At 51.4% G+C, this 25471-nt stretch overlaps 2 protein-coding genes and 1 pseudogene across 10 annotated transcripts in view; 1 reads left to right on the top strand and 2 right to left on the bottom strand.

Moving 5' to 3' along the window:
* ADCY7 (adenylate cyclase 7) overlaps nt 1-18020 on the top strand; it is a 55321-nt gene extending 37301 nt beyond the window's left edge. For 6 of the 7 annotated variants that reach the window (XM_079117266.1, XM_079117264.1, XM_079117263.1 and 3 more), the window contains 19 exons: nt 602-729; nt 1925-2083; nt 2278-2410; nt 5205-5396; nt 5525-5559; nt 6046-6129; nt 6314-6386; nt 7436-7533; nt 8385-8469; nt 8781-8906; nt 9654-9755; nt 10794-10987; nt 11684-11873; nt 12151-12306; nt 12959-13105; nt 13897-14001; nt 14278-14392; nt 15189-15313; nt 15531-18020. In XM_079117266.1, the coding sequence (XP_078973392.1) occupies nt 602-729; nt 1925-2083; nt 2278-2410; nt 5205-5396; nt 5525-5559; nt 6046-6129; nt 6314-6386; nt 7436-7533; nt 8385-8469; nt 8781-8906; nt 9654-9755; nt 10794-10987; nt 11684-11873; nt 12151-12306; nt 12959-13105; nt 13897-14001; nt 14278-14392; nt 15189-15313; nt 15531-15677 (2394 nt within the window). In that variant the 3' untranslated portion in view covers nt 15678-18020. The remainder of the gene's footprint in view (nt 1-601; nt 730-1924; nt 2084-2277; nt 2411-5204; nt 5397-5524; nt 5560-6045; nt 6130-6313; nt 6387-7435; nt 7534-8384; nt 8470-8780; nt 8907-9653; nt 9756-10793; nt 10988-11683; nt 11874-12150; nt 12307-12958; nt 13106-13896; nt 14002-14277; nt 14393-15188; nt 15314-15530) is intronic. The other variant, XM_079117267.1, reaches the window with a different exon arrangement.
* The window catches only part of LOC306647773 (NADH dehydrogenase [ubiquinone] 1 alpha subcomplex subunit 1-like), a 442780-nt pseudogene that overhangs the window by 90336 nt on the left and 326973 nt on the right, over nt 1-25471 (bottom strand). The gene's annotated exons all lie outside the window — the stretch shown is intronic.
* Nucleotides 19135-25471, bottom strand: part of BRD7 (bromodomain containing 7) — a 34246-nt gene continuing 27909 nt past the window's right edge. The window contains exons 12-17 of one of the 2 annotated variants that reach the window (XM_079117291.1): nt 24169-24280; nt 22581-22637; nt 20534-20648; nt 20086-20229; nt 19717-19860; nt 19135-19332 (exon numbers count right to left, since the gene is read on the bottom strand). In XM_079117291.1, coding sequence (XP_078973417.1) covers nt 19271-19332; nt 19717-19860; nt 20086-20229; nt 20534-20648; nt 22581-22637; nt 24169-24280 — 634 coding nt within the window. In that variant the 3' untranslated portion in view covers nt 19135-19270. The remainder of the gene's footprint in view (nt 19333-19716; nt 19861-20085; nt 20230-20533; nt 20649-22580; nt 22638-24168; nt 24281-25471) is intronic. The other variant, XM_079117292.1, reaches the window with a different exon arrangement.

Below are 25471 nucleotides of genomic sequence, written 5' to 3'. Positions count from 1 at the left end.
CTTCCCCTTCCTGACTCACTCCACTCAGCTATGCTGGCTGCCTGGTTGTGTCTCGGATAGCTTCCCGGCCTCAGGGCCTTTGCACGTGCCTATAGTGTTCTTCCTCCTGGTCCAGCTCACTCGCTGCATTCCTCTGGGTCTTTCTCACATGTTCTGTTCTTCCAGAGGTCTGTGGCTTCCTGGGCACTTCCTCCTCCTGCACCTCACTTCCCTTAGCTCTTCTCACTCTTGGGCACACTGCAGATGGATCTAGCCCAGTGTCAGTGCTCCCAGATGCCACAGCTACAGACATCTACATCTCTTGTTCATCTGACCCAGGGCCAGGTACACAGTAGGTGTTCAAACATTGCATTGACAAATGAAACAAAGGCCGCCCCTCCCTAGAGGCCCTTACCAACCTTTGCTTTCTCTCCCCGTGCTTGGTTGGGGGTTCCTCCTGGTGAGTGTGTGTGTCCCCAGTCCTTCGACTGGATTAGAGGCAACTCCTGGTGCTGGTACCGCAGGAGGCAGCCCTGGCCGGAAGGAAATGGCTGCCCTGGGAGGGAAGAGGGGGCTGTGCGGCCCCAGGTCTCCTGCCAGCCGGCCTCTCCTCGCCTTGCAGGCCAACGAGTGCATGCGGATCAAGATCCTGGGCGACTGCTACTACTGCGTGTCGGGCTTGCCCGTGTCCCTTCCCACCCACGCCCGGAACTGCGTGAAGATGGGGCTGGACATATGTGAGGCCATCAAGTAGGTGCAGGCCTGGCACTGGGTCCTGCCTACAGATGAGGACCCTGAGGCCGGCGGGGCGCGCTGGCTTCCGGGACGGCTCAGCAGGCCCCGGCAGAGGGTTCAGACCTGGACGCCTGCCTCGCTCCCTCTTGCCGGCTCGCGGCTGAGTCTCAGCGCCAGGCGATGAGAACTAGGCAGCGGGCCCTGTCTCTCTAAGGACAGTCTCGGCGACGGCAGGAAGACCTTCCAGAGTTAGGTTCCGACCCCAAGTCTCCATCTGCTCCCTGCCCCCAGGGAAGGTCCCGGAGTTGGGGAGCCACCCTCCGGCTGCAGGGAGACCGGGGCCTCCTGGGCTCCTGCCTGCACCTCCAGCTCCCCGTGCGGCTCTCTGGGAAGACCTTGCAAGGTGGGCGAGCAGGTGGAGGCCAGGTGGGCTTGGCAAACTGCCCAGTGTTGGGGTGGGGCCGGGCCGCCTGGGCTCCCAGGTGTCAGGGCCTCCCCAGTGGCTGCTTCTTCCTGGAGTCTCATCCAGAACGACTGTTGCCACAGGACAATCGCTGGACAGAGTCAGATCTTGGTTGTAGCTGTGCCTGAAGCTGTTCCTCCACCTGTGTGCCCATGGGCGGGTCCTGCCCGTACCACGTGGGGGGTCCCCCTCTGCTCTGCCTGTGCCCTTGGCAGGCTGGGCCTGTCTCCAGGCCTGTTGGTGGACACATGGTACCAGCCGTTCCCTGTTCTTCACCCACTTGTCAAAGGGATGAGAGGCCTTGCTCATGTTTAGGGGACCCCAGGCCCTGGGGAGCTCCAACATGAAGCTCCTCATACCAAGTGGTGTCAGGGCTGCTGTCTCCCTGAGATTGGGGGATACAACCTGAGGGCTGACCTCACGTCCCTTGTCTGTGCTGGGTGTCGGGAGGTCCTGAGCCCGCTCTGTCCACCCCCACAGCCTTTTCAGACCCAGCTGGGCTGGCAGCCAGGGGACACCCAGGGATGGAAGGTGGGCCCATCAGTATGAGCCACAGTGACCAGAACGTTGGAATTTCTCCTGCCCAGCCCTTGGGGATGGCCACGTCTGCGTACCTCCCCAGGAGGCGGGGCCAGCACATCCCATTTCCACACCCTTCCCTGTCCCTAGGACCTCCCGCCTACCCAGGGCTTGGGATGCTCCCCACAGTCCTTGCTGAAGTGGGGTGACTGGGCTGCTCTGTCCCAGGCAGGTGCGGGAGGCCACGGGCGTGGACATCAGCATGCGTGTGGGCATACATTCGGGGAACGTGCTGTGTGGGGTCATTGGACTGCGCAAGTGGCAGTACGACGTGTGGTCCCATGATGTGTCCCTGGCCAACAGGATGGAGGCGGCTGGAGTCCCTGGGTGAGGCTCACTGGGGCAGGGACAGAGGCCAGGGCTGACCCTGGGCCGGGGGATCAGGGTGGGGCAGGTGTGGAGGCAGCGACTGGAGTCACCACCCTGGCCGCAGGGGAGCTGGTCCAGGGGCCCGTCTTGCCTGTTGTGCCTCTCGGTGGGCACCAGCCCTCTTCGCGTCATCTGACTTGGGTCTCTCCCAGGCGGGTGCACATCACGGAGGCCACGTTGAATCACCTGGACAAGGCGTATGAGGTGGAGGACGGACAGGGGCAGCAGCGAGACCCTTACCTGAAAGAGATGAACATCCGCACCTACCTCGTCATTGACCCCCGGGTACGGGGGCTCCGAGGCCTCAAGATGAGGGGCTTGGGGGAGTCTGGCTGGCTGGCTGGCTGGTCCACACTGTGGGTGGACATGCATGGAGGGAGGGCTGGGGACGAGTACTCTGTCACTGGGCACATTCTGAGCACCAGGTAACAACTCTGCACCTCAGGGCTCTTTGCTGTGAAATGGGGACAGTGACAGTGCCTCCCTCCCTAGGGCAGGGGCTATGCCAAGTGAGACCCTCACCCTGTCGTGGGACGTAGTGAACCATTTATAAGTAGTAGCTGCTCTTAGCTCATTTTCCTGAGGTGACACGCTCCTCGATTCCAAAAGACACGCTTTCAAAAGTGGTGTGCTTTGGCTGAGACTCGGGAGAGCAGGGGGCCGCCAGGGCAGCCTGGGGACTGAGCTGTGCCTGCCCCTGGCTGGCTGCTGCTGGCCACCCTTCTCCTGGGCCCAGCTTGCCCCACGCTGCTCTCTATGGTGGGGCAGGTGAGGTCAGCAGACGGGGCCTCCCTGGCCCGTTGGCTGCCCGCCTTGCACACAGGTCATTCTCTTCTGCTTGAGGGAGACCGCTTGCCTGGTGGCCCAAGGTGAATCTTTCTTGGGGCTTGCTCAAGAATGCCAGCCACGGTGGGCTCTTTCCAGCCCCTCGCACTCTGGTCTCGGCTTTGCCTGGGGACAGCCAGGGTGCACCCAGCAAGCATCTTCTGCCTGACTCAGCCCCTCCCAGGGCCCCCTGCCGGCTTCACCTTGCTGATGTCCCCTGGCTGCTGCCACATTGCATTCACGTGGAAATCTGGGAAAGCCCTCTGAGTCCCTCCTCACTCCTCCTCTGCCATCGAGGCCCTGCCCAGTTGTCCTCACACTCGTGAGTCCTCCTCTTGAGTACCTGCTGACAGGTCCCCTCTCCAGCCCTGCAGCCCTGGACCCAGACAGCGCCCAGCACAGAGCAGGTGCTTAGGTGGCTTCAGAATGAATGAAGCTGAGCCCCTACCCCAAGGGAGCTGCAGACACAGCTCCAAAACCCACCGCCACAGGGCTGCAGAGGGAGCAAGTGAGTCTATGGGCAGCCTGGTCAGACTGTCGTGCAGTGCGAAATGGCGGCCTGTGGGATTGGCCACTCTACCTTCTTTCCATCTTTAATTTTATTCATTCATGTAGCTGAAAATTGAGCAGGTGTGGCGGTGCATACCTGGAGTCCCAGGTACTCCAGAGACAGAGGCAGGAGGTTGGCAGATTCAAGGCTAGTCTGGACAACTAGTAAACCTTGTCCCCAAATTGGTGAGAGGGCCGGGCGGCAGCTTGGTGGTAGAGCACTTTCCCAGCATGCACGAGGCCCCGGCTCAATTCCCAGTACCCGCACGGCGCTCCATCCGCTGTCCAGATGCAGCTCCCTTTGGTGGACATGGAGCTCGTTTGTTGGCTCCAGCCTCTGAGGCCTGGAGGGGTGTGGTGGCCCAGTGGTGGCCTGGCTGGGCTGCCCACAGGTGCCCTCTGTGGGCTCCTACAATTCCCACACTGTTCTGAACAGGCATATTTTGACTCGGAGCTGATGGTCTTTAGTGTACACTTACTTTTATTATTTTCACTCTAGGAGAAGTTGGCGACCTTGAACTGGAACGGCTGGGTGCTGTGTAGGCAGAACTGTCAACAGTGGAAGGGATGACAGAATTGTCCCCACCCTAGACCAGTGCATTCTGCTTACTATAGGGCTTGGTGCCTCCTGGGACCCTGGAAGCCTTGCTGAGTTCCACCTCCCGCCTATTTCTTCCAGGCGGGCAGACAGCTGGCCTCAGGCGTGAGAGTGTTTCTATCCCAAAAGGAGGCTAGAAGTTTCCAGGAAAGCTGCCACTTGTGGCTTAGCGAGTGTTTGCGGTTGTAGGTGCTCCTTCCTGTGGGTATTGGCAGGGGCCCTGGGGACAGGGCTCCTGGAGGGCAGGAGAATGTTTGGAATGTTTGGGGTGGGGTGAGGGGACTCTCAGAGGTGGCCCAAACTTGTCTCTAGTGACCTCGGGGGATCTTTCTCTCTTTCTCTCCCCTTCCTCTTTTCCAGCCTTACCTGGGTGTCCCAGTTGGGGGAGGTCCCAGTGGGCTCTTTGAATGGGGAGAGCGGTGGCCCAGTGGCACCGGGGAAAGAGGCAGGACTGACTCCTCATCAGGGCCTGGCTAAGCCACTGGGTCCCTGGCATGGTGCTAGCCCTGGCAGGCACGTGGCAGGTGATGGCCCCAGGCTGCGGTTGGGGGCCATGCCAGGGGAACTCTCTGGGAAGGCCGCCCTGGGGAGGCAGTACCTCGCTGGCCAAGCCTCAGGGTGCCGGCCAGCCTCCTCTGGCTCCCGTTGCTCCTCTCGGGAAGGAAGGAACGTGTACTGACCACATGTGGGTGGGCAAGGCAGGGTGCCCGCTGCGCTGGTGCTGCCTCCCTGGGAGGGGCAGTGGGAGTTCAGGCCCCAGGGACCGTCTGTCCCAAAGAGCCTTGAGTGGCCTGTGGACCTGAGGGTGAGGACCTTAACCCTTTCTTTCCCTGTGGAGGGGGCAACAGGGGCTGGGCACTGGGCGTGTGACTACCAGCTTTTTCCTGGCCTGGGACAGGAGCGGAGCTGGGGCCCCTGCAACCTGGCCTGACAGCCAGCCCCCCAGGATGGCCTGACTCCGAGGGCAGTGCAGGCTGAGGAACTATTTTGTCATTGCCCCTTCTTGACAGATCAACCCACCTCCAAGCAGGGTCACCCTTCTGGAGAGCTGTAGCGGGGGACTGGGAGGGGAGCAGGGGGACAGGCCCTCTCTCTGTCTTCCCGCAGAGCCAGCAGCCGCCCGCTCCCAGCCAACACCTCCCCAAGCCCAGGGGGGATGCGGCCTTGAAGATGCGGGCTTCGGTGCGCATGACCCGCTACTTGGAGTCCTGGGGGGCTGCGCGGCCCTTTGCACACCTCAGCCAACGTGAGAGTATGAGCAGTAGTGAGACCCCTGTCCCCAATGGGCGGAGACCCAAGGTAGGTCCCTCCCATCCAGAGAGGTGGGGTCAGGGTCCAGGGGAGCAGATGCTGAAGGGTTCATCTCTCCAAGCCTCACTTTTCCAGCTGTAAAATGGGCACTGTCTCCGCCCTCCCTTCCCTTGCAGGCCATTCCTCTGCGTCGCCACCGGCTCCCCGACAGGTATGTGTGCAGCCCCCTCTTGCCACAGTCACCTCCTCCAGGCAGGTGGCCCTCACCAACTTGTGTCAGGAGGCCCAGCCCAGGCCCTCCGTGGAGGCCGGGTCAAAGTATTCTAGCACTTCTGGGTCCCTGGCTCTTCGGAAGGGCCATGACTGAGCACCTGCTGGGTACCCACCCCGTGCTGGGTCCGTGGGGTTACTGGGAGGGGAGGAGCCATCCAGCGCTGGGCTTTGAGTAGCAGAGGTGGCCCTGGGGTCTCTGTCCTCCCCTTCTTGCTGGGCTGCTGGTCAGTTGGGTGATGCTGGACCTTCACCTGCCCTCTGTGGGCCTTAGGGGAACTCACTGTCCCTTTACCCTCCCACATGGAGCTTGGGGACCCCATTAGACACCTGGTGATCCCTTGGTGATGTGGCTCACCCACACTTCTGCCTCTGGGCTGGTGAGCGCAGGTCCCTGGGATGATGCAGCTGGGATGTCTGATTCCAGGAGCGCATCCCCCAAGGGGCGGTCGGAAGACGACTCCTACGATGATGAGATGCTGTCGGCCATCGAGGGGCTCAGCTCCACCAGGTGAAGCCCCCAGACCTGTGCCTCCCCTTCCCCTCGCCCATCGAATGGGGTCCCCCTCATGGGCAGGCCCGCCTCCTACTCTTGTGCCGGGAGGCCTAGCCCAGCCATGGGCCTGGGCAGTGCCTTCCCTTTCCTGCTGCGGCCTCCCCTCATCCAGGCCTCCACTCCACGCTGCCACCCACAGGCCCTGCTGCTCCAAGTCTGATGATTTCTACACCTTTGGGTCCATCTTCCTGGAGAAGGGCTTTGAGCGTGAGGTGAGGGCCCCTGGGCAGCCACCACCCCAGAGGGACAGGGTTGTCCAGGCCTGGGGCAGGGGCACAAGCCACAGGGCAGCCAATACTCAATAAAGACCCCGTGTGGGGAGGGCATGGGAATGCCCACAGCTGACTGGGGGTGGAACAGGGGCCCAGGACAGCCCCGACTTGGGGCTGTTTCTCTTTCCCTATCTGCCTCACTCCTTGACCTGAGGCCCACCCCCGCTAAGGATTTGCCTTGTGGTGTTGAAAACTTTTGTCCCTCAAGGCCAGAAGCTCGGCGGTGGTGGGCCAGTGAGTGGCTCTGGCTGCCTGGGCGTCCCTCAGAAAACCCACCCAGAGGCAGCCTCGGGTGGGTGGGGCCCGTGGGTTCTCCAGTCCGGCGGCGGCAACATGCTTTCTGTCCAGTGGTGACTGTGTGGTCGTGGAGAGCTCCGGGCTCTGGCAGGTCCTGGGCACACATGTCGTCATGTAATTTAATTCTCTCCCAGGTGGGGCCGCTCCCCATTTCATAGAAGTCTCATTGGTTCCAGAGCCTGTCCTTAGCCTCGGGTGTGGCTGTAGGAGTTGGGGCGCACCCTCCGTGGCCTGGGTTGAAGGAGAGGGGCCTACCTTCCCCGGGGCTCCCTAAGGCGGAGGGCTGGAGGTGAGGGAGGGGCTTCGGCCGGCTGGGGCCCCTCCCCCTGAGCCTTTTCCCGCCCCCTGCTGCCGAGCCCTGCCGGGCTGTGATCAGGCAGGTGCCTGTGCAGAGGGGGAGCACAGGGTCCCCCACCTGCCGCTCAGGGGCTCAGGCCCCGCCTTACTCCTTGGGTGCAGGGTAACTTACAGACTTGGTTCCTGCCGGTGGGGCCATGAGTTCTGAGTCAGAGGCCCTGATGGGCAGGGTGACAGGGAGGCAGAAACCACAAAAGGCCAGCGGCAAAACGTTATCAAAAGTCACGTCACTTGGAACTCAGGGAGGGGTGCGAGGCACTTTCTTAAGGTCATACTGGACTGGGAGGCACTGGGGCCCTGCAGGCCGCCACCCCTCACGGTCTTGTCACCCTCAGTACCGCCTGGCTCCCATCCCCCGGGCCCGCCATGACTTCGCCTGCGCCAGCCTTGTCTTCGTCTGCATCTTGCTCATCCACGTCTTGGTGATGCCCAGGTCAGTCCGAGTGGGGGCAGATGGCCAAGCCCACTGGGTCCTGCTGGAGGGGTGGCAATCTTGGCAGGACCCAAAAGGGACACCTTCCAGGAGCCTCAGGATGGGGCTGGAAGCAGCCCCAGACCCTGGAATCCCAGCAGCTGAGCCCAGGGTGGTGGCCCCACATCTGACCTTACCAACCCTGACTTTCAACTGAGTGTGCCCCTGTCACAGGGCTCCCCACTCCCTAATGCCTCTTGCCTTCTAAGTCACCTGTTATCTGTGTGCCACGCAGGCATTTTAGTGTTGGGAGTCCTTTAAGGCCTGATCCTGAAAACCAGAGGTAAAGTCATTCCCTCTCAGAGGAGGGAGAATGAGACCCAGAGGGTTAATGACACCCAGCTAGGATCAGGAGTCCCTGAGACTTGGGCTTCTAGCTCTGGGCCCCTGCTGGTGGGGGTCAAGAAGGAGGGATTTGAGGTCCGATGGAGAAGGTCAAAAGTCAGCCACTAGTGTTTTCTAGAAGGGCAGTTAGGCCAAAGGATGGACTGAAATTGAGGTTTGGGATGTATAAAGACAAAATAGGGAATGCTTTTCTATAGTTTTTATGGGCTAGACACGAGTTCCAAGGTTCACAAAATCACTGTTTCTTGCATACTTGGCCCAAAGGGGACATGTCGTTGACCTGGATCTTCATGTTTTGGCCAGGCCTTGCGTTTTATTAGTGGGGCATTTGGACCACAGTTTTCAAGGATCCCCTTTGCTGAGTGGCAGTTGGGGAGGGGCAGATGACTGTTAGCTGGAGGACTGGGGCCTTGGGAGGGGTCCTGGGCACAAGACCCCTGGCACGTAGGTTTTTTCCTCCCATCTAGGATGGCAACTCTGGGTGTGTCCTTTGGGCTGGTGGCCTGCCTGCTGGGGCTGGTGCTGGGCCTGTGCTTTGCCACTGAGTTCTCGGTGAGTGGCTGAGGCCCCTGAGCTGCAGTGCTGTGAGCACTTGGTCCCTGTGACCCTTCCCTCCCTCCCCCTCTGCCTGGGACCCTCCCAGAAACCCACCCTGGAGAGCTTTGTTGGTCTGAGTCCCTCGCTGTGTTCAGGGGCTGGGTGGCCACTTCTACCTCAGGGACAACTTGCTGAATGTCCTAGAGTCCTCCTGAGGCTTTTGCCTCCCCTGACCTGCTAGTGGCTATCTACAGCTCCCCTCAGGTGGCCTGTCCCCTCCTGTTCCAGCTGCTGACTCTGGGTGACTTGACCCCTTGTGTCCACAGAGGTGCTGCCCAGCCCAGGGGACACTCCAGGCCATCTCTGAGAGGGTGGAGACACAGCCCCTGCTGAGGCTGTCCCTGGCCGTGCTGACCATTGGCAGCCTGCTCACCATTGCCATCGTCAACTTGGTCAGTATGGGGTCGGGGAGGCAGGCCCTGGAAGGGACCCCAGGGTGCCTGAGGGATGCTTCCTGGGTGGAGGATCTTTCCTGGACCCTGGGCACGTCTGGATTCTGGAATCCTACAGTGGGTTGCCTTCATGGCTGCATCTGATTTAACTTCTCCAGAGCTCAGTCAATGGCCCTGTGGGGTCCTGGGCTTAGAGCTCCTCACTCTGGTCCAACCAGAACTCGGGGCACCCAGGGTACTTTTATGGCTGGCTAAATGCAGACATGATGCTTGAGCCACCAAGTGTCTGACATCCGTCCCTGCTCCTGCTGGAGGAGGTCCTGTCTGGCTGTCTCTGGGACTCGGTGTCCTCAGCTCTTGCAGGCTGCTGCAGGGAGCATGGCCCAGCCCCTTCTCCTAGAGCCTCCTCCACCCCGTGCCTGACACTAGAGCAGTGGCGTGGGAGTGAGCGCCCAGGCATCTCCCTCAGGGTCACTGCGAAGGGAGCTCATGGGACATGCCGGTCCTCCTCCCCGTCTCTGAATCGCCAGTGATTTTCTCTGTACCCTTCTCTCCCCAGCCCTCTCTGCACTGCGACCCAGGTGGTTGCTGTGGAGGGTGGGGTGCAGCTGCTCTTGGAACTTGGGGCTGAGTCTGGCATGTGGCTTCAGGCCACCCTGTGGTGCCCATGACTGTCTTGGGCCTGCTTCACTTGGCCCTCACAGGTCGCAGGTCCCCTGGCCTAATGAAGACCTGTCTCCTGTGTAGCCGCTGATGCCTTTCCCAGCCCCGGGGCTCCCTGGTGGCAATGAGACCAGCCTGTGGGTCACAAGCAGCAGCAGAAACAGACCCGTGTGTGAGCTCCTCCCGGTGAGTGTCCATCCTGGCTCCAAGTTGAGCCCAGACCCCAGGCCTGCTGCCCTCTGGGCACTGAGTCCTCACTGGGATGCTCCTGGCACGGGAGGCATCTCTGGGTATTAAGAGCACTGGTTCTGAGTCCACATGACCACGGGATGTGGGGGAAAGAGTCCAGTGTCTCCCCAGAGAGGCGGAGGAGACAGGGCTCAAGCAGGTGCAGCAGGGTCTGGGCAGGAGGGATGGGGACAGGGGTGAGTGTCAGCTGTGCCAGTGCGTGTTTCCCAGGTCACTTCCTCGGCAAAGGCCATTTTATCAGAGGTCAGTGGACGAGGTCCACAGGGCCCAGGGTCACTACCACACCAAGGTATTTCTGGCAGAGGGACTAAGTCAAGCCAAGTGAGACATAGGACTGGGGTGTGGGGAGTGGCGGCGAGTTTTGAGCAGGTCTTGCTGGGAGAGAGGGGACAGTGTGGGAACAAGCTGAGGAGTCTGTGTCAGTAGGGTTTCAGGGGATTTGTATCATGGGGAGGGAGGGGGAGAATCGGGAGACAAAGCCAGGAAGTAGGTTTGGTCCAGGTCGGGCGAAGCAGCCATGCCAGGGTGAAGACTGTGATCTTTAATCCGGAGGCAGCAGGAGCCACAGCATGACTCAGCAGGAGCGTAACTCGATGCACTGTGGGCAGGGTGAGCTCCAGCAGGTCTCGGCGACAGGGACGCTGCCCAGGTGTATGCATGCCACCACCTCGACCTGGGCCTGTAGTTTTATTTACCAGTTTTTTCCTTAAAATGAGCTCACTTGCCACAGCAGCAAAGCTGCAGAACTGTCATGCTGGAGACTCTCAGATCTGTGGGCCACTTTTTGTTGGAAGGTGTCAGATGAGCCACGCTGCAGACGCCTGGCTCTGAGCCCACTGGTGGAAGGGACCGTGCAGCGGGGCGTGTGGGTGCTACCCGTCTCCCTTTGTTAGCTGCTCTGGAGGCGCGCTTCCTGGAGGTAGGTCGTGGTGTGGTGACTTTTGCCACCCTGAGCGATGCCCCTCATCTCCCCAGTATTACACCTGCAGCTGCATCCTGGGTTTCATTGCCTGCTCCGTCTTCCTGCGGATGAACCTGGAGCTGAAGGTCGTGCTATTGACAGTGGCACTGGTGGCCTACCTGGTGCTCTTCAATCTCTCCCTGTGCTGGCAGGGAGACTGCTGTGGCCACGGTCTGGGCAACCTCACCAAGAGCGATGGCACCTCCAGGTAGGCCTGACGCAGCCTGTCTCCCGCGGCCAGCTGGGCACGGTAGTCCGGCTCATCTTGGTGCATGGTCAAGCAGGGGGCATCAGCATGTGCAGGCCCATTTGGATTGGGCATTTGGGGGCGATGGCAGGGTTTCTGTTTTATTGAAGAGACAGTAACTGGCACAGGCCTCAAGTCTCCTGTGCTCAGAACTGAGGGTGTGACTTACTGGTGGATTCTCTGGAGGAAGTGCTAGTCCAACAGACGGCACCAGGGTCATTCTATTTCTGGGTCAGCTTAGAGGTAAGAGAGGGCACCTTGAGCCAGGTCAGCCCCTTTCTTTGAGGCATGTTCTAGATCACCAAAGTTTTGGCAAGAGCAGATGCTTTTGGTCCCTTCGAGGACAGGTGCTGAGGCCTGGGGGATGTGGGGGTTCTGGCTTTGGATAAAGGAGAGGGCTCCCTTGAACCAAGAGGCTGGAAGCTTGGGGACAGAACAATCTGTCTGCCCTGCCCCTGCTGAGTCCTTATGGCTACCTGCAATTCCTGCCCTGACTGCTCCCTGCTCCCTGCTCCCTCCCACAAGGAACTCTTGGCTGCCTTCATATCCCCACCACAGCCGACTTTGGTCCTTCAGGAACGAGCTCAGATGTCCCCTCAATGAGGCCCACCCTGCCTCCCAGTCCACCTCTCCTTGGTTCCCTTGTCCCCTGTGCAGCTGTCCGTCCACCTCTGCCCACATGGCAACAGCATGTGAAGGTGAACACACACTCATACCTGGGGCTGGGGCTGACTCCTCCCCTCCTGCATCCAACAGCACTGAAGGCTGTTCTCTGAATGACCTGAAGACCATGATCAACTTCTACCTGCTCCTGTTCTATGCCACTCTGGTCATGCTCTCCAGACAGGTGCACGTGGGCCCCAAGCTCAGCTTCCCTCCCCTCCCCTCCTGCACTGGGTAGGCAGGCAAGGTGTGCTGGGAGGGCATCTCAGGCACGAAGACAGCGCAGTCCTGTGGAGAAACTCTGATCCCCGGGTCGGGGGCTTCCAGTCCTAGCCTCCCCAGGTCACAAGTGGGTGGGCAGCCCTGTGGGCTGGCTCAGCATCGCTAAGGTCACAGCTGTGGCCACCAGCAACCTGGGTGGGTGTTGTCCTATGGATAGACACTGATGTTTCCGTTGGCAGATTGACTATTATTGTCGCTTGGACTGTTTGTGGAAGAAGAAGTTCAAGAAGGAACATGAGGAATTTGAAACCATGGAGAATGTGAATCGCCTTCTCCTGGAGAATGTGCTGCCAGCCCACGTGGCTGCCCACTTCATTGGTGACAAGCTGAATGAGGTGTGGTGGGAGGAAGGGGCTCAGCGAGTGGTTAGGAGACTGAAGGTTCAGAGTGAGCCCCGGGGGTAGGTGCAGAGCCACCGAGTGCCTCTGGGCTTGCGTTCCTAGGTCTTGGCCTCCATTCCATGTGCCAGGAGACAGCCTGTGGTGGTGGTTAAAAGCATGGTCTCCAAGTCAGGGGCTGATGCCTTACCTCCCTGGGCCCTGGTCTGCGAAGTGGCTGGCTGTCCTGGATCGTTGTGAAGTCTGTTATGTGTTCCGATGTTTGCGATCTGCATGTTCTATCCTGATGAAAACATCTGTACTCCCTATAGCTCTGCGTAGAATTTTCTAGATAAGGAAACTGAGGTCCTGTGATTTGCTCAGTGTAGAACCCATCTCCTCCACTAAGGGGCTCAGCCCCAGCTGTACACAAACACCCAGGGTGCTCCCAAGAGCAGGACAACAGCTTGACCCTCCCCCTCCTCAACCACTCAGTTCAGAATCGCCCTGTGCCATCCATGCCGGCATCCTGCCTGCACAGCCAGGGCTGGGAAGCATTCCTTGCGCTCCCTTTCTGAAAGCCCCGGGGGCAGTTTAGTACAGTCTGCATCCCTGTCCCCTTCAGACGCTCTGTGACCATAGGGCCCTGTTTCTTCCCTCCCCATGCCAGGACTGGTACCATCAGTCCTACGATTGTGTGTGTGTCATGTTTGCGTCTGTGCCGGATTTCAAAGTGTTCTACACAGAGTGTGACGTCAACAAGGAAGGGCTGGAGTGTCTGCGCCTGTTAAACGAGATCATCGCGGACTTTGACGAGGTACGTCTTCTGGCCTGATCCTGGGGCTCTGGGCCTTCCTGCCCGTGTGGTAAGGCTAGGACTGAGGAATTTAAAAAAATGTGACATTATAGGCTCCAGGTGTAGCTCTGTTGGCAGAGTGACACCTAGCATGCATAAGGCCCTGGGTTCCATCCCCAGCACCAAACACAACCCAACATGAGGCAGCTCCCCTGGAGAGGGAGACAAAGGACATATTTGACAGGTACAATGGCATATGCCTATAATCCCAATGACTCGGGAGGTTAAGGCAGGAAGATCTCAAGTTGGAGGCCGGCTTAGGCAACTCAGCAATACCCCGTCTCAAAATAAAAAGGGCTGGGTATGTGGCTCAGTGGTAGGATGCCACTAGGTTCAATCCCCAGTACTGCAAACCAAACACATTTGTCTTTGTTGTTTTATTTGGCAAATGCTTTGCTATTCTCTGACAGGCAGCTTGCTAAGATTAGATGCAGGTTCCTACTGAGCAGGCTGATTTCCAGTTGTGCCTATGCTGTCGGCTGTTTCAGAGGACATCCGCTTGGGTCTAACGCTGCTGGAGATAACTAACCCACCTTCCTGGGAGCGAATGCTGAGCTGTGCATCTGCTGCTTTAAAGGGTTGAGAGCTGACGAGAATGGAAGGGATGAGGGAGGCAAGGGGAGGCCACGTGTTAGACTATACTTAGTCTTGAGTTCAGATGCAAGGGCCACGGAGACATGTCCACCTAAGTGGGGAGGGAGGGAGTCGCCCTGGGTGCCTGAAGCTGCAGTGTGCTTCCCCTTTGTCTGCAGCTGCTGTTAAAGCCTAAGTTCAGTGGAGTGGAGAAGATCAAGACCATTGGCAGCACCTACATGGCAGCTGCTGGGCTCAGTGTCCCCTCAGGGCACGAAAACCAGGTACTCAAGCCTGCAAGAGGGAATGTCATCTTACTCCTTAAAGGAGATGCCTCTCTAATTTCTGTCCTGAGGGATGGGTGAAGGCACTTATATGACTCAGTGTGGAGATTTCTGGTTGTGGGGCAACCCTCTAGAAGAACCCCCAGTGACTGCTCCTCAATGGCCACTGATGGAATTCATGCTATTGCTGGGTGTGCCAATGCCAGCAAGCCTGATGGTCTAAGGACCTGTGGAAAGCATGGTGGGGAAGGATCTTGCATGCTCTGTGTCCTATAGGATCTGGAGCGACAGCATACCCACATTGGTGTCATGGTGGAATTTAGCATTGCCCTGATGAGCAAGCTGGACGGCATCAATAGGCACTCCTTCAATTCCTTCCGCCTCCGAGTTGGTGAGTATTGTGGGCTGGCCAGCAGGCAGGGATTTGCAGGGATGTGGTGCAGCTCCTGCCTTAAGCAAGCCCTCTCTGTCTGCATGGCCAAGCTGTACTGGCCATCATATTAAGTTCCTGAAACCCCTCTGATCTGATGAGCCTGGCAGCTGGATGATTATTCTGACCTTTACATATTGCTTGTGTAGTTACTTTTGGAAATTATCACAGCTGTAAGAGGTGGCCTTTAGCTGGGGACAGTGACACATACCTATAATCCCAGCAGCTTGGGAGGCTGAGGCAGGAGGATCCCAAGTTCAAAGCCAGCCTCAGCAGCAGCAAGGCACTAAGCAACTCAGTGAGACCCTATGTCTAAAAAAAAAAAAAAAAAAAAAAAAAAAAGTACAAAATAGGGCTGGGAATGTGGCTCAGTGATTGAGTACCCCTGAGTTCAATCCCCAGTATCCCCCTCCTCCACCAAAAAAAGAGGTGGTCTTAAAATAAACTAAGAACAAAACAAAGTTATTCAGGCTAACTGGTCACCGTTAGCTCAAGATTGGTGCTCAAGGCCTATGTAATTTTTGTTAAAAGGGAGACTGGCAGGTATTAGAAAAGTGTTAGTGACAAACCCAGACTTCCTAGTCTTGGAGAATCTGAACAAATACAGGCCAGGGCTTACCTTTCTCACGTTCCAAGAGCCATCTCATGTGCAGACTGAGTTTTGTTACCCCTTTTTGTGGCCTCTCTGGCCTCCCCAAAGGGTAGGGGCCTGAGGCTTTGCCTCTTGTGATCAGCCAACCATAAACATTATTGGCAGGCATAAACCATGGGCCTGTGATTGCTGGAGTAATTGGGGCACGAAAACCTCAGTACGACATCTGGGGAAACACAGTCAATGTTGCCAGCCGCATGGAGAGCACTGGAGAGCTTGGGAAAATCCAGGTAAGAACCCATTGGGAGCACATGACAGAGAGGAAAGATCCTCCCCTGAACCGAGGTGCCCTGTGGGCCTAAAGCCTAGGTCTACCACCACTTATGGAGACTCTCAGCCATCACCTTCTTGAGAAAGCAGACTGGTATGCTGCTTGGCGGTCAACTTCTGTTTGTCCCCAACTCTGTTTCCCTGTTTCTGAGGACCTGGCTTTCTTTTCCTTTCCAGGTTACTGAAGAGACATGTACCATCCTCCAGGGATTAGGTTACTCTTGCGAGTGCCGGGGACTGATCAATGTCAAAGGCAAAGGCGAGCTGCGGACTTACTTTGTGTGTACAGACACTGCCAAGTTTCAAGGGTTGGGGCTGAACTGAGGGCTTCTGGTGCAGTCAGAACACTGGGAAGCCAGTTTCCTCCTCTGGGCAAGCCAAGGAGAGACTCAGCCCCATGCCAATGGCAAAGGCATTCAAACAGATTGTGGCTGTTGCCACCTCCTGTCCGATGGCTCTGCGTGGCTCTTTGGGCTTGCACTAGAGGATCGATACATCCACACCAGATCCTGCCTGAGTGACTGTTGGATTATGACATGTGGCAGCAGATGGGGCCTCTGTGCGGTCAATCTGTAACAGTTTCTAGGTTATCTGGAAGATCACTGGTAGGCTGTGCTTGTGACTTTGAGAACTTTGTTCCCAGGGTGCTATGGAGGTGCTCAGAGGATGAACAAGGCAGACGTCCTCTGTGGTGACCTGTAAGCATGTACAAGGAAACTCATTTTTCCTAGGCACTTAGCCAAGCTGTCTGGCATAGCTAAAGCCTCCCTTCTCCCTAGCAGGGCTGAATCTGGGGTTGTTTTTCACATAAACATTCTGGTAAATGGAGTTGAAAAGCATGTTTTGCGTCAGCAAAATGATTTCACTGTAGAGAAAAACCTGTAAATGACGCTTGTTACTTCTTGCCATCTTTGGCATGTGTTTGCTTTAAATGGATACATTATTACTGGGGCTTCATCCCTACTAATGACTTCTTAGGCCCCAGACAAAATTCTCCTCCTTCCAGTGAATCTTTTTAGTCAATGACTCATGTATGCAGGACTACTGTCCAGTGTCAGCTTATGGATGAGCCTGGCCGTAGGGACAGTTCTGAGGAATGCAGCTCACAGAATGCAGCAGTGGAACAGCCTAGGCTCTGAATCAGGCAATCTTGCCGCAAGCCTTCTGATCAGGCTTCAGTAAGCTGAGAGCCTAGAGCTAAGGTACAGTCATTTAGCTCCCCCGACTAGGCATGCATGTTTCACCTCTCCCCTGCAGCACTCAACTATGTCTTGCTTTTCCTAGTATAGCAAGAACTGGGACAACCTGCAGTAGTATGAGTTTCTTTCTTTAGTCTGCGTAGCTAACTATGGAGAGCTTTAAAACCAGAAGGATCTACTCTTCATGAGATGTTGAGGCTCCTATTCCTGGAAGCCAGCCCCTCGCAAATGCTGAGATGTTCTTGCTTTAAACTGAACAAGTCAAGGCAAAATGCCAGCTCTGTGCAATGGCGTCTTATGGTGCTTCAACTCCACAGGGAGCCAAAGAAGTCTACCTGTTTCAAGGTGAGAAATAACCAAACTGCCTACTCCTGATCTGAACTGACTTCACTACCACCTTATAACCAGAACTTAGATCCCTAGTATCTAACACCACTGAATTTCACTACATTGCAGGGGACTCATAACTTCAAGTTATTCATAAAATCTTACTGGAGCCTTCAAAAGATTACACAGGGTTGCAGCCAGGGTGACTAACCAGCTAGGTTTACCAGTGACTGGAGATCCTGAATGATGCTGCCACCCTTGTTGCAGAGCAGGGTATAGCCAAGTGGTGGTGGTGGAGGGGATTAAAATGTTATCTGTCATCTGTGTTGTGTCTTATGAGGCTTGATCAGCGTGAGGAAGTGAGGGGGGCTGATCTAATCTGCACAAAGGTGCTGGGGGGACCTTGTGGCAGTGCTGATGTATTGCATACAATCAACCACTATGCATTCACTGTAAGAATTTGCTGTATAAAAGAATTTTCTGACAAAAATGATGGTAAGGGAAAGAAGCCTTTTACCCTGGCATTTCAAGTAAGGGCTGATTTCAGGTGAGTACTATATTTAACTCTGTGTTCTTAACACCTAGCAGTGTCGAGAGCTCCCTTGGGGAGTCGAAAAGGTTTCCAATGCTGATGAAAGGTAGACACATGTCAGTACACCGGCCTCAAATTTCTACTTTCAATATTCAAGTTATTTTTTTCCTTCAGAAACAGGAATTCCAGATAGGAGTTTTCAATTACAGTGCTGTCCTCAGATAAGAAAAGAATACTTTAATGTTCAGGTAGTGACCATAACATCACTGCAGTTCCTGTCAGAATTTTTAACAATGACCTTTTCTATGGGTCAAGGACTTGCTTAAAATTTCTACAGGGCGGCATCACTGCTCTCGAAAATTAACACTGAAGCCTTCTGGTTTACTTACCAAGGAAATTTTCCAACAAAACAGAGGATCATTACCCACTGTATTCTTTATGTATATAATAGGCCAATGTACAGAAATATTCTGAGACTGTGCATGCAAATAATAAGGACTTGTTCTGTATATTGAATATTTATAGATCTATAATATTTGCTTTAAATGTCTTATTTTTGTAAACTGCCAGGCTGCTTTTCACACATTAAATTAGCAATGTGGAAAAACCTGAATGTCTCAAGGTGTTCTGATTTTTTAAATATTCTTTTGGTCTTCACGAACTTACCTGAGCCAAGTTGATCTAATGGTGAAGGTTGGGCCAAGATTATATTTTAGAAATAAAACACTTGATAAAAACCTGTTTGAACTGAAGTTTCTCAAGAGAACCAATTTTCCTCTATAAAATGGCTTTTCTGAGTGTTTTACAGAACTCTCAAACTATGCTATGTTTTTTATCTCATTTTTACAGTGCTGGTGATCAAACCTTGAGCATGCTAGGCAAATGCTCTCCCATCAAACTCCACCCAGCCCTAACTGCCTTTTAGTTTAGACAGGTTACATCCAGAAAAATCACAATTCATCTCAACCCAGTGACCGGTGACAGAGGGATGTGCTGCGTGGTCTCTGCTTGGGCATCTGATCTTTGTACTTTAAATAAAAATGATTAGTTCAGGGGGCAAGGCTGAAGCACAGGTGATCTTTGAGAAACAGGAAATAAACTTCCTTTTAAGTTTGGTAATTCCCTGAGGTATTCTGGGATGATTTAGTATCTTATTTGGCTTATCCTTTAGCAGTTCCCAATTACTAAAAAATGAAAAACAAGAAAACCAGTGCTATAAGTCTCATCTGCTTATTCTAGGGGGTGTGAGGCACCTAATTACCACACAAGTACATCATTCCTGGTAGGTATGCTAGGAGCACAGCCCTATTAGTATATCCTAAAATTATTTTAAGGGTTTGTTTTAATGGTGTAATGATGGAAAATCTTAACTGGATGGGACTATTTAAAAAAGTATTAGCACTATTCTGAAAGAATGCTGCTTAGGTATGCAATAGCCCCAAAGCATATTCCTTCTTCCTAAGGCCACTTTAATAAGTCAAGATGCAATCTGATTAGTTAGGAACTATTTGGTTTTAATTTCCTTAGTGGGGAATTATGGAAAATGTGAAACTTTTCATTGAAGGGATTTCAATTACTTTGAGGACTTTTGTATAAGGGATGACCATGAAAAAAGGTTATTTTCCAAGGTTCTCTATCACATCCTCAGATACAACCCTAGAAAATGGTCAGAGGTAACTTAGCTGATACACACAATACTCTTCCCAGGTTTAGTTTTATTATCTAATAGAAGTTCAATCTCTGGAACATTAAAATTAACTGTTCCAAAGTTTAATTAAAAACACAATTTACAAATAGTTAATATCTTCTAAAAAGCATTTCCAAGCTCAGAATGAAAAAAATATATACATAATATATAATCAAATACCAGTGGCTTCAGGTCCACACTCTGCAACATCAGTCTTCTTAGGTTCTTCAAAATCTGAAAGAAGATATCACATCACTCAGTTTTTTTTTTCCTTTTCATTAGAAATGGGAAGTGAAGACAAAGCTAGCATTGAGTAGGCTGCTGATAGCCCTCTGTACCACATTCAAGGATGGAGAATAGGTGGCATTATTAGGTCATCACTGTGAAGAAAAAGTAGCTTTATACCTTAAAATCGCACAGACAAGGTCTGAGTGTAACTCAGTATAGGGCACTTGCCTTGCATGTGAGGGTTCTATCACCAGTACTGCAAATAACAAAAAACCCACACATAAAAAACTCCCAGAGACAAACCTTTCTAAGGCTATCTAAAGATAAAAGACCGAGATGTTCCTTCTATTTACAACAGCCTCCTACTCTCACAAGAAACAGGGCACATACCTTCTGTTAAATCTATGAAGTTGTTCTCTACGATGGGAGAAGGAATGGAAATCCCCATTGCTTTTCGAACTCCATACATGCTTACAATGTCACCTGGAGTTACTTGCTGGGCAAGTTCTTTAAGATTATTAGTCACCTGTTCAGCTGGAAATAAAATAAAAACAGTTCCAGGCACTGAAAAGCAGTGTCCTCAGATTTAAAAAAAAAAAAAAAAAAAAAAAAAAATCTCCAACAAACATCAAAGGCATTAATGCAAAAAACACACTGTCCACAGTAGTCATTCCAGAGTTACTTCACAGTCATGTCTCCACTTGGAAGATTTTACTTTAAGCATCCCCCAACTCTCCTCTTACTGGAGGTGCTACATACCGAGGTGCATTTCTCTGTATGATGGACCCAACAGACAGATCATATTGGGAGGGGGTCTGGTGCTCAGCCGTTCGTTCTGAGCTTCCTGCAGCTCCCTGAGCAATCTCGTGGTATCATCGAGTTTCCTCTGGAATACTTCAGCCTCTGTAAGGGAAGAACAAAACACATTCAAGAAAACCTGGGCATACTTGGGTTTCATCTTGTGTGACAAACTGAGTCCTATGCTTCAGGGCTTGGCTATTTATTGGTTAGACTTCTCCCCTCAAAGAAGTAATGTCCCTCTAATGAAACCAGTATCTAATGAAACACAGCCATGTTTTACTGTTTAACTTGGCTGGCCAAGATCTTGCTGTGGCGAGTGGCTAGGTTAACCTAACTGATGTGACATGAAGTCTTGACTGTCAGTGGTGCACAGTATTTCCAGCAACCTATGGTCTGTGACCCTCACCTTCAGAGTCAAAAACTTCAATTGGAGCGCCAAAGTTTGTGACTGCTTTGAGTGCTGTGAGCCTGTCATGAGTGCCAGAGTCCAAACGCCCTGCTGGCTCTACTTCTGTAATCTGCTTCAAAAGAAAAAAGGCAGTTATTTGAGCTTGCTAAGCCATGAGAGTGCTAGATAAAAATTAGTAAGATGGGTATGCTTATAGGTAGTTATTCTACATCGTTACGTTGGAGTTATCAATTTGATAACTACTAAAAATGTCTCCCCAGTATACCCTTTAAAAATGCTATTCCCAAAGCTTGGCAGAATAAGTGTCCATAAATCCACTTTTCTGTGATATAATGATGTCCCATACAATTTGCATCATTTGTTTCATAGGGCAACCATTCCACAGATAAAGTAACAAGAACCTTGTCACTGCCTAAATTGTCTTATGTCTCTGAGACTCCAAGGCCAGTGTTTCAGCCCACCCAGTCCGTACACTTGCATCACTATAGATCTTTGATATAAGATGCTTCCTGGGTCTTGTCCAGGCCCCAAAGCTAGGCTGTCAGGATTGCATGGAAAAAACAAAAACTTATGCAGGGTGGAGTTTTATTTTTGGAATCCTAAGACATAGAGTTTCCATAACCTCAACACTACTCTTGAGGAATACATCAACCCAGATGATAAGTAACCAAAAGCCAGTGATTCCATTTATGTTTGTATTATATCACAATCTAAAACCTGGCTTCTCTACCTTCATATATAGGGGTAAAAAAGTATGCAGTGGAGAAAAACTCTTAACTACAACATGGCACTAGTATTATGGTTTGCCATTTCAGTTGGATAGTCTTTTTATTTCTTAACCAACTTCCTTTCCCATTCTTAAGACTTCTTTCACTTTTGCCCCCTCACTAAACACATGATCTTTCTTGGTTCCTTCCCTGAAAACAACATGGCTGTGTAAATACCACTACATCCTTTATCTGTCTTCAACTCCATTCTTCCCTCAGGGAACTCAAGTCTGTACAATCTTAAATCTCCACCTAGCCCAGTTTTCCTCCACTTACTTCACTCGCCAGTGGCTTCCACCATTGTACTGAGACTGTTCTGATCACAAGTACAAATACACTTGTGGGCCTCCTCTTCTTGCGCTTCCCTAGCATTTGACACTGCAAACTCTCTTCCTGCTTAGCCTTCTTCCATGGTTTTCCTACCTGACTCAACTACTGATCTTCTCCCTAAGTTCTATCCTTCAACCTTCTTCCATGTTCTCTCTGTAGACTCTAAAGACTGAAATAAAATTCTACCTTTGCACCATCAACTTCTAGATGCACACCACAGCCCAGATCTGTTGAGTTCCAGGCCCACACCTCTGGCCACATAGGAAACCAAATGTGACTTCTTTCCCTGTCAAAGATGTGCTCCTTTTCTTGCACCTCCTGTGAGTTAATAGTACTATCGCCTACCTCATGAACGAGGTCATTTTAATCTTCATCCCACTGCACTTCCCAAATCCTTATTCTCTTCCTTTATATTGGTATGCTAGTCATTTTTTTCCTTGTTTTGCTTAGACAAGTCACATATACTATTTTCTAGTATGAGATTCCAATTCTGACTTCTCAGCACTGCAGAGAAGACTTCATCACTGGGTCCTCACCCACACAGTCTTACCACCTGTCTTCCCCAGGGACCCTTGGTCATGTTTTCTGAGCTTGCTGCACACATGCCCTCCTCTCTTAGAGTCATCTGTCACATTCACTCAGTTCTGCCAGCTCTAAATGTCTGACCCTGCTTGCTGGGAGATGCCTCTGTATCCTGCTAGCCCTGTTCAGTTACCTGAGCAGTGAGCTCCTCACCCTGGGTGTTCACACCCCATGCGCTCAACTGCAAGTAAACTGGTTTTGACTCCCTTGTTTATGTGCCTGAATGCCTTACAAGCTACTACTAAGCTCCACAAGCAAAGATAAGCTTTTCTACCATAGGTAATACTAAATATTTTTACTTTGAAATATATCATTTTACTTACTTTTCACTTAAATATTTCTTGAAAAGAATAAAATATAATCACCTCCATTTCTTTTGCTGTGTCAAGTGTCCTAGCCTGGCCTTCATCTTCAGGCGATGACTGTAAGGATAAGGAAAAACAACATTTTAAGAAAACAAGTATGGAATGACAAATACAGAAATAAGAAAACAGTTTTGTGGCAAGAGGAAAGGAATGAGTGGACTATTAGAATATAACTTTTTAAACAATGAATTAAATATAATTAGCATTTTGAAAATATATTGTGAGTTGTGGTACTTATTATTGGTGATGCTGAAGTTCATGCTTAATCAGAAAGCTATACATATGCCTAAGAAGGTATTTGGTAAATACCTTATAAATAACTAAATAAATGGAATCTGTTTTCAACAACAGGTTAAGTCTCTAACAAGAAGACAGAAAGGAACTCTAAGGACTGCTGTGTATCAATCAAGCAATATTCTCAGATAGTAGAGGATTACTGTAAAATATACAAATGCTATCGGAGAATGTGGTCAATTCCTGTAATCCTACTTGTTAGAGATTACGCACACATAAACCACAGACAAACATATCATGGATATCAATCAAAAATTTTATCTTGGGCTGGGGATATAGCTCAGTTGATAGAGTGCTTGCCTTGCATGTGCAAAGGCCCTGGGTTCAATCCCCAGCACCACAAAAAAAAATTTTTTTTAAATGTTTCTCTGAAAGGTTGCATTATGATTTAATTAATTCCCAATTTCAAAAAATTATAAATAATACATCATCATATATAAAACTTATTTTCTAGAAAAAATTATGAAAAGAGAATCAGCTGGATCAATGGGCAGAAAAATTACATTTTGAAATATACTGCCATAATCAGTAACGGAAAGTCCAAGGATCCCAAGTCCAAGGCCCTAAGCAATTTAGTGAGACCTTGTCTTAAAATAAAAAGAACTGGGAAGGTAGTGTGTGTAAAGCACCCTGGGTTCAATCCCCAATACCAAGCGAAGGAAAAAAAAAAAAAAAAAAAAAAAAAAGAGGGAGCAATGACGCAATGACTTCCAAGAGATCCAGGGCTTCTCTAATTACAAAGACAAGAGCATTCTAGAAATACACTCTCCTCCGCATTAGTAGGGGCATATTCTGTCTCTAATTTTTGAGTCAAGGCTGACTTAATTCAAATTATGAACTGAGACAGATAATAAGTGTTAATAAAAGACAGCTATAAGGAAGATTTTGACTTTCTAACCCAAAGTTCCTACCACTAGGCTATTACTGCATGAGGAGGAAAAAGGGCATTTCCTATTGTTTTAGTGAACCTAGATTCAAGTCAGTGAGCAAGACTTTTCCTTTTTGTTAGGATATACGGTACTCACTGACTTCTGAGTTGTAAACCCCATTTTTGAATTCTACATTCCCAAGATCAGGAGATATTAGCAATGTTCTGGCCCTCACAGGCCCTGGTAGCCAAGTGACTCCTTTCCGTTCATTGTCCTCCACCATGGCCTCCACCCAGGCATGGGTTGTCTGTTCAGGGTAATGGAGTCCAGCTGTCATACTGGCTAATCCTTGGTTTCATAACACTGAATGACTAATGTTTCTGAGCCAATAATAAATTGTCCTGTTTCTTTAGCAGCATTCTTACCGTCTCCAGCTCCTGTAGGGTCCTAGAATGTCCTCCTTTTGTTAAAACATCCAGTAAACTATCTGCCATAACATATGGATAATCCTGGCATGTGGCCAAAAACTCATGGATGCTGAAAAAGAGAGGTGGGAAAGTCATTTCCACATAAATTATCTCCATTGGCTTAAGCCTTCTGTCATAACCAACTGTTTGCATTAGATGCTCATGTTTTACACGATATAAAACTTTCTGTCTAGAAGCAAGACTATACTTACATATTTACCAGTAACAAATTTATTGTCACCAGAGAACTAAACAATACCAAGATCATAGTGAAAATGAAATTATTCTGAGGACTCTCCAAAGAAAAATAAGACCTTCGAGATGAGACTAGGGCTCAGTCCTTGGGGCTTCTTGTACTTCATACCTGTCCCTTACAGATCTCATTTACCTCAGAATTTTCAAATGTACTAAAACTCTCCAAGTTACACCTACATTTGAATGTCTCATGGGCCTCTCAAGCTTAGAATACTGAAAGCCAAAATGCTGAATCTCAAGCTCTAAAACTTTCCCCTTCTTAGTAAACGGCATGCTTCTTCAGTAAATAGCAACTACATCTTTTGAACTAAGCCTGAAAACCCTGGAGTCATCCTGTCTTCTCTCTCATACCCCACTTCAACCAGCTGAAAAATCCTAATTACCCTTTCTCAACACCTCAATGGCTACTCCCCTGGCCATCTGGTTTATGACAGCAGTTTCCTAACTTCTGTCTAGTGTGTGGAATCTACTCTCCACACAGAAGCCAGAGGAATCCTTTCAGAATTATTAGCTCACAATCTACCAGTAGACTCTCCCTTGGGAAGATCTAGTCCGGTCTATTACCTCTCTGACTACTTTTCCCTTCACCCCAGCATTCTCTCTTTCTTTACTGCTTTACCTTTCTCCAAAGCAATGTCACCATCTGACAGAAGGGCACAGGCTTCTGACACTATTGTTTCCCTGTGGAATTCCCAGCATCTAGAAGAATGTCCACCACACAGTGGGCATATACTGCCTATCTGTAGAATGCACAGATGACTAATCCAAAAGAATTTGTTTACACTGCTGAAGTCTAAGGGTATATAGATGATTTGATCTGAAACCACAGCCAATCTATAATTTAGGGACCCTGCCTATAAAAACAACAAAACCACACATTTATGTACAAGTAAACAGATTCCCCCTTTGTCGAAAACCAGGGAACTGGTTAATCTGCAGTGCTAAGTTCTTTTACATAATAAAAGTTTACAAGTTACCAGTGATGAGAAGGGAATATCCAAGCTCA

The sequence above is a fragment of the Sciurus vulgaris genome (genome assembly GCF_902686455.1).
Source record: "Sciurus vulgaris genome assembly, chromosome: 17".
Lineage (NCBI taxonomy): Eukaryota > Metazoa > Chordata > Mammalia > Rodentia > Sciuridae > Sciurus > Sciurus vulgaris.
This window is presented reverse-complemented; position numbering and strand designations above follow the sequence as displayed.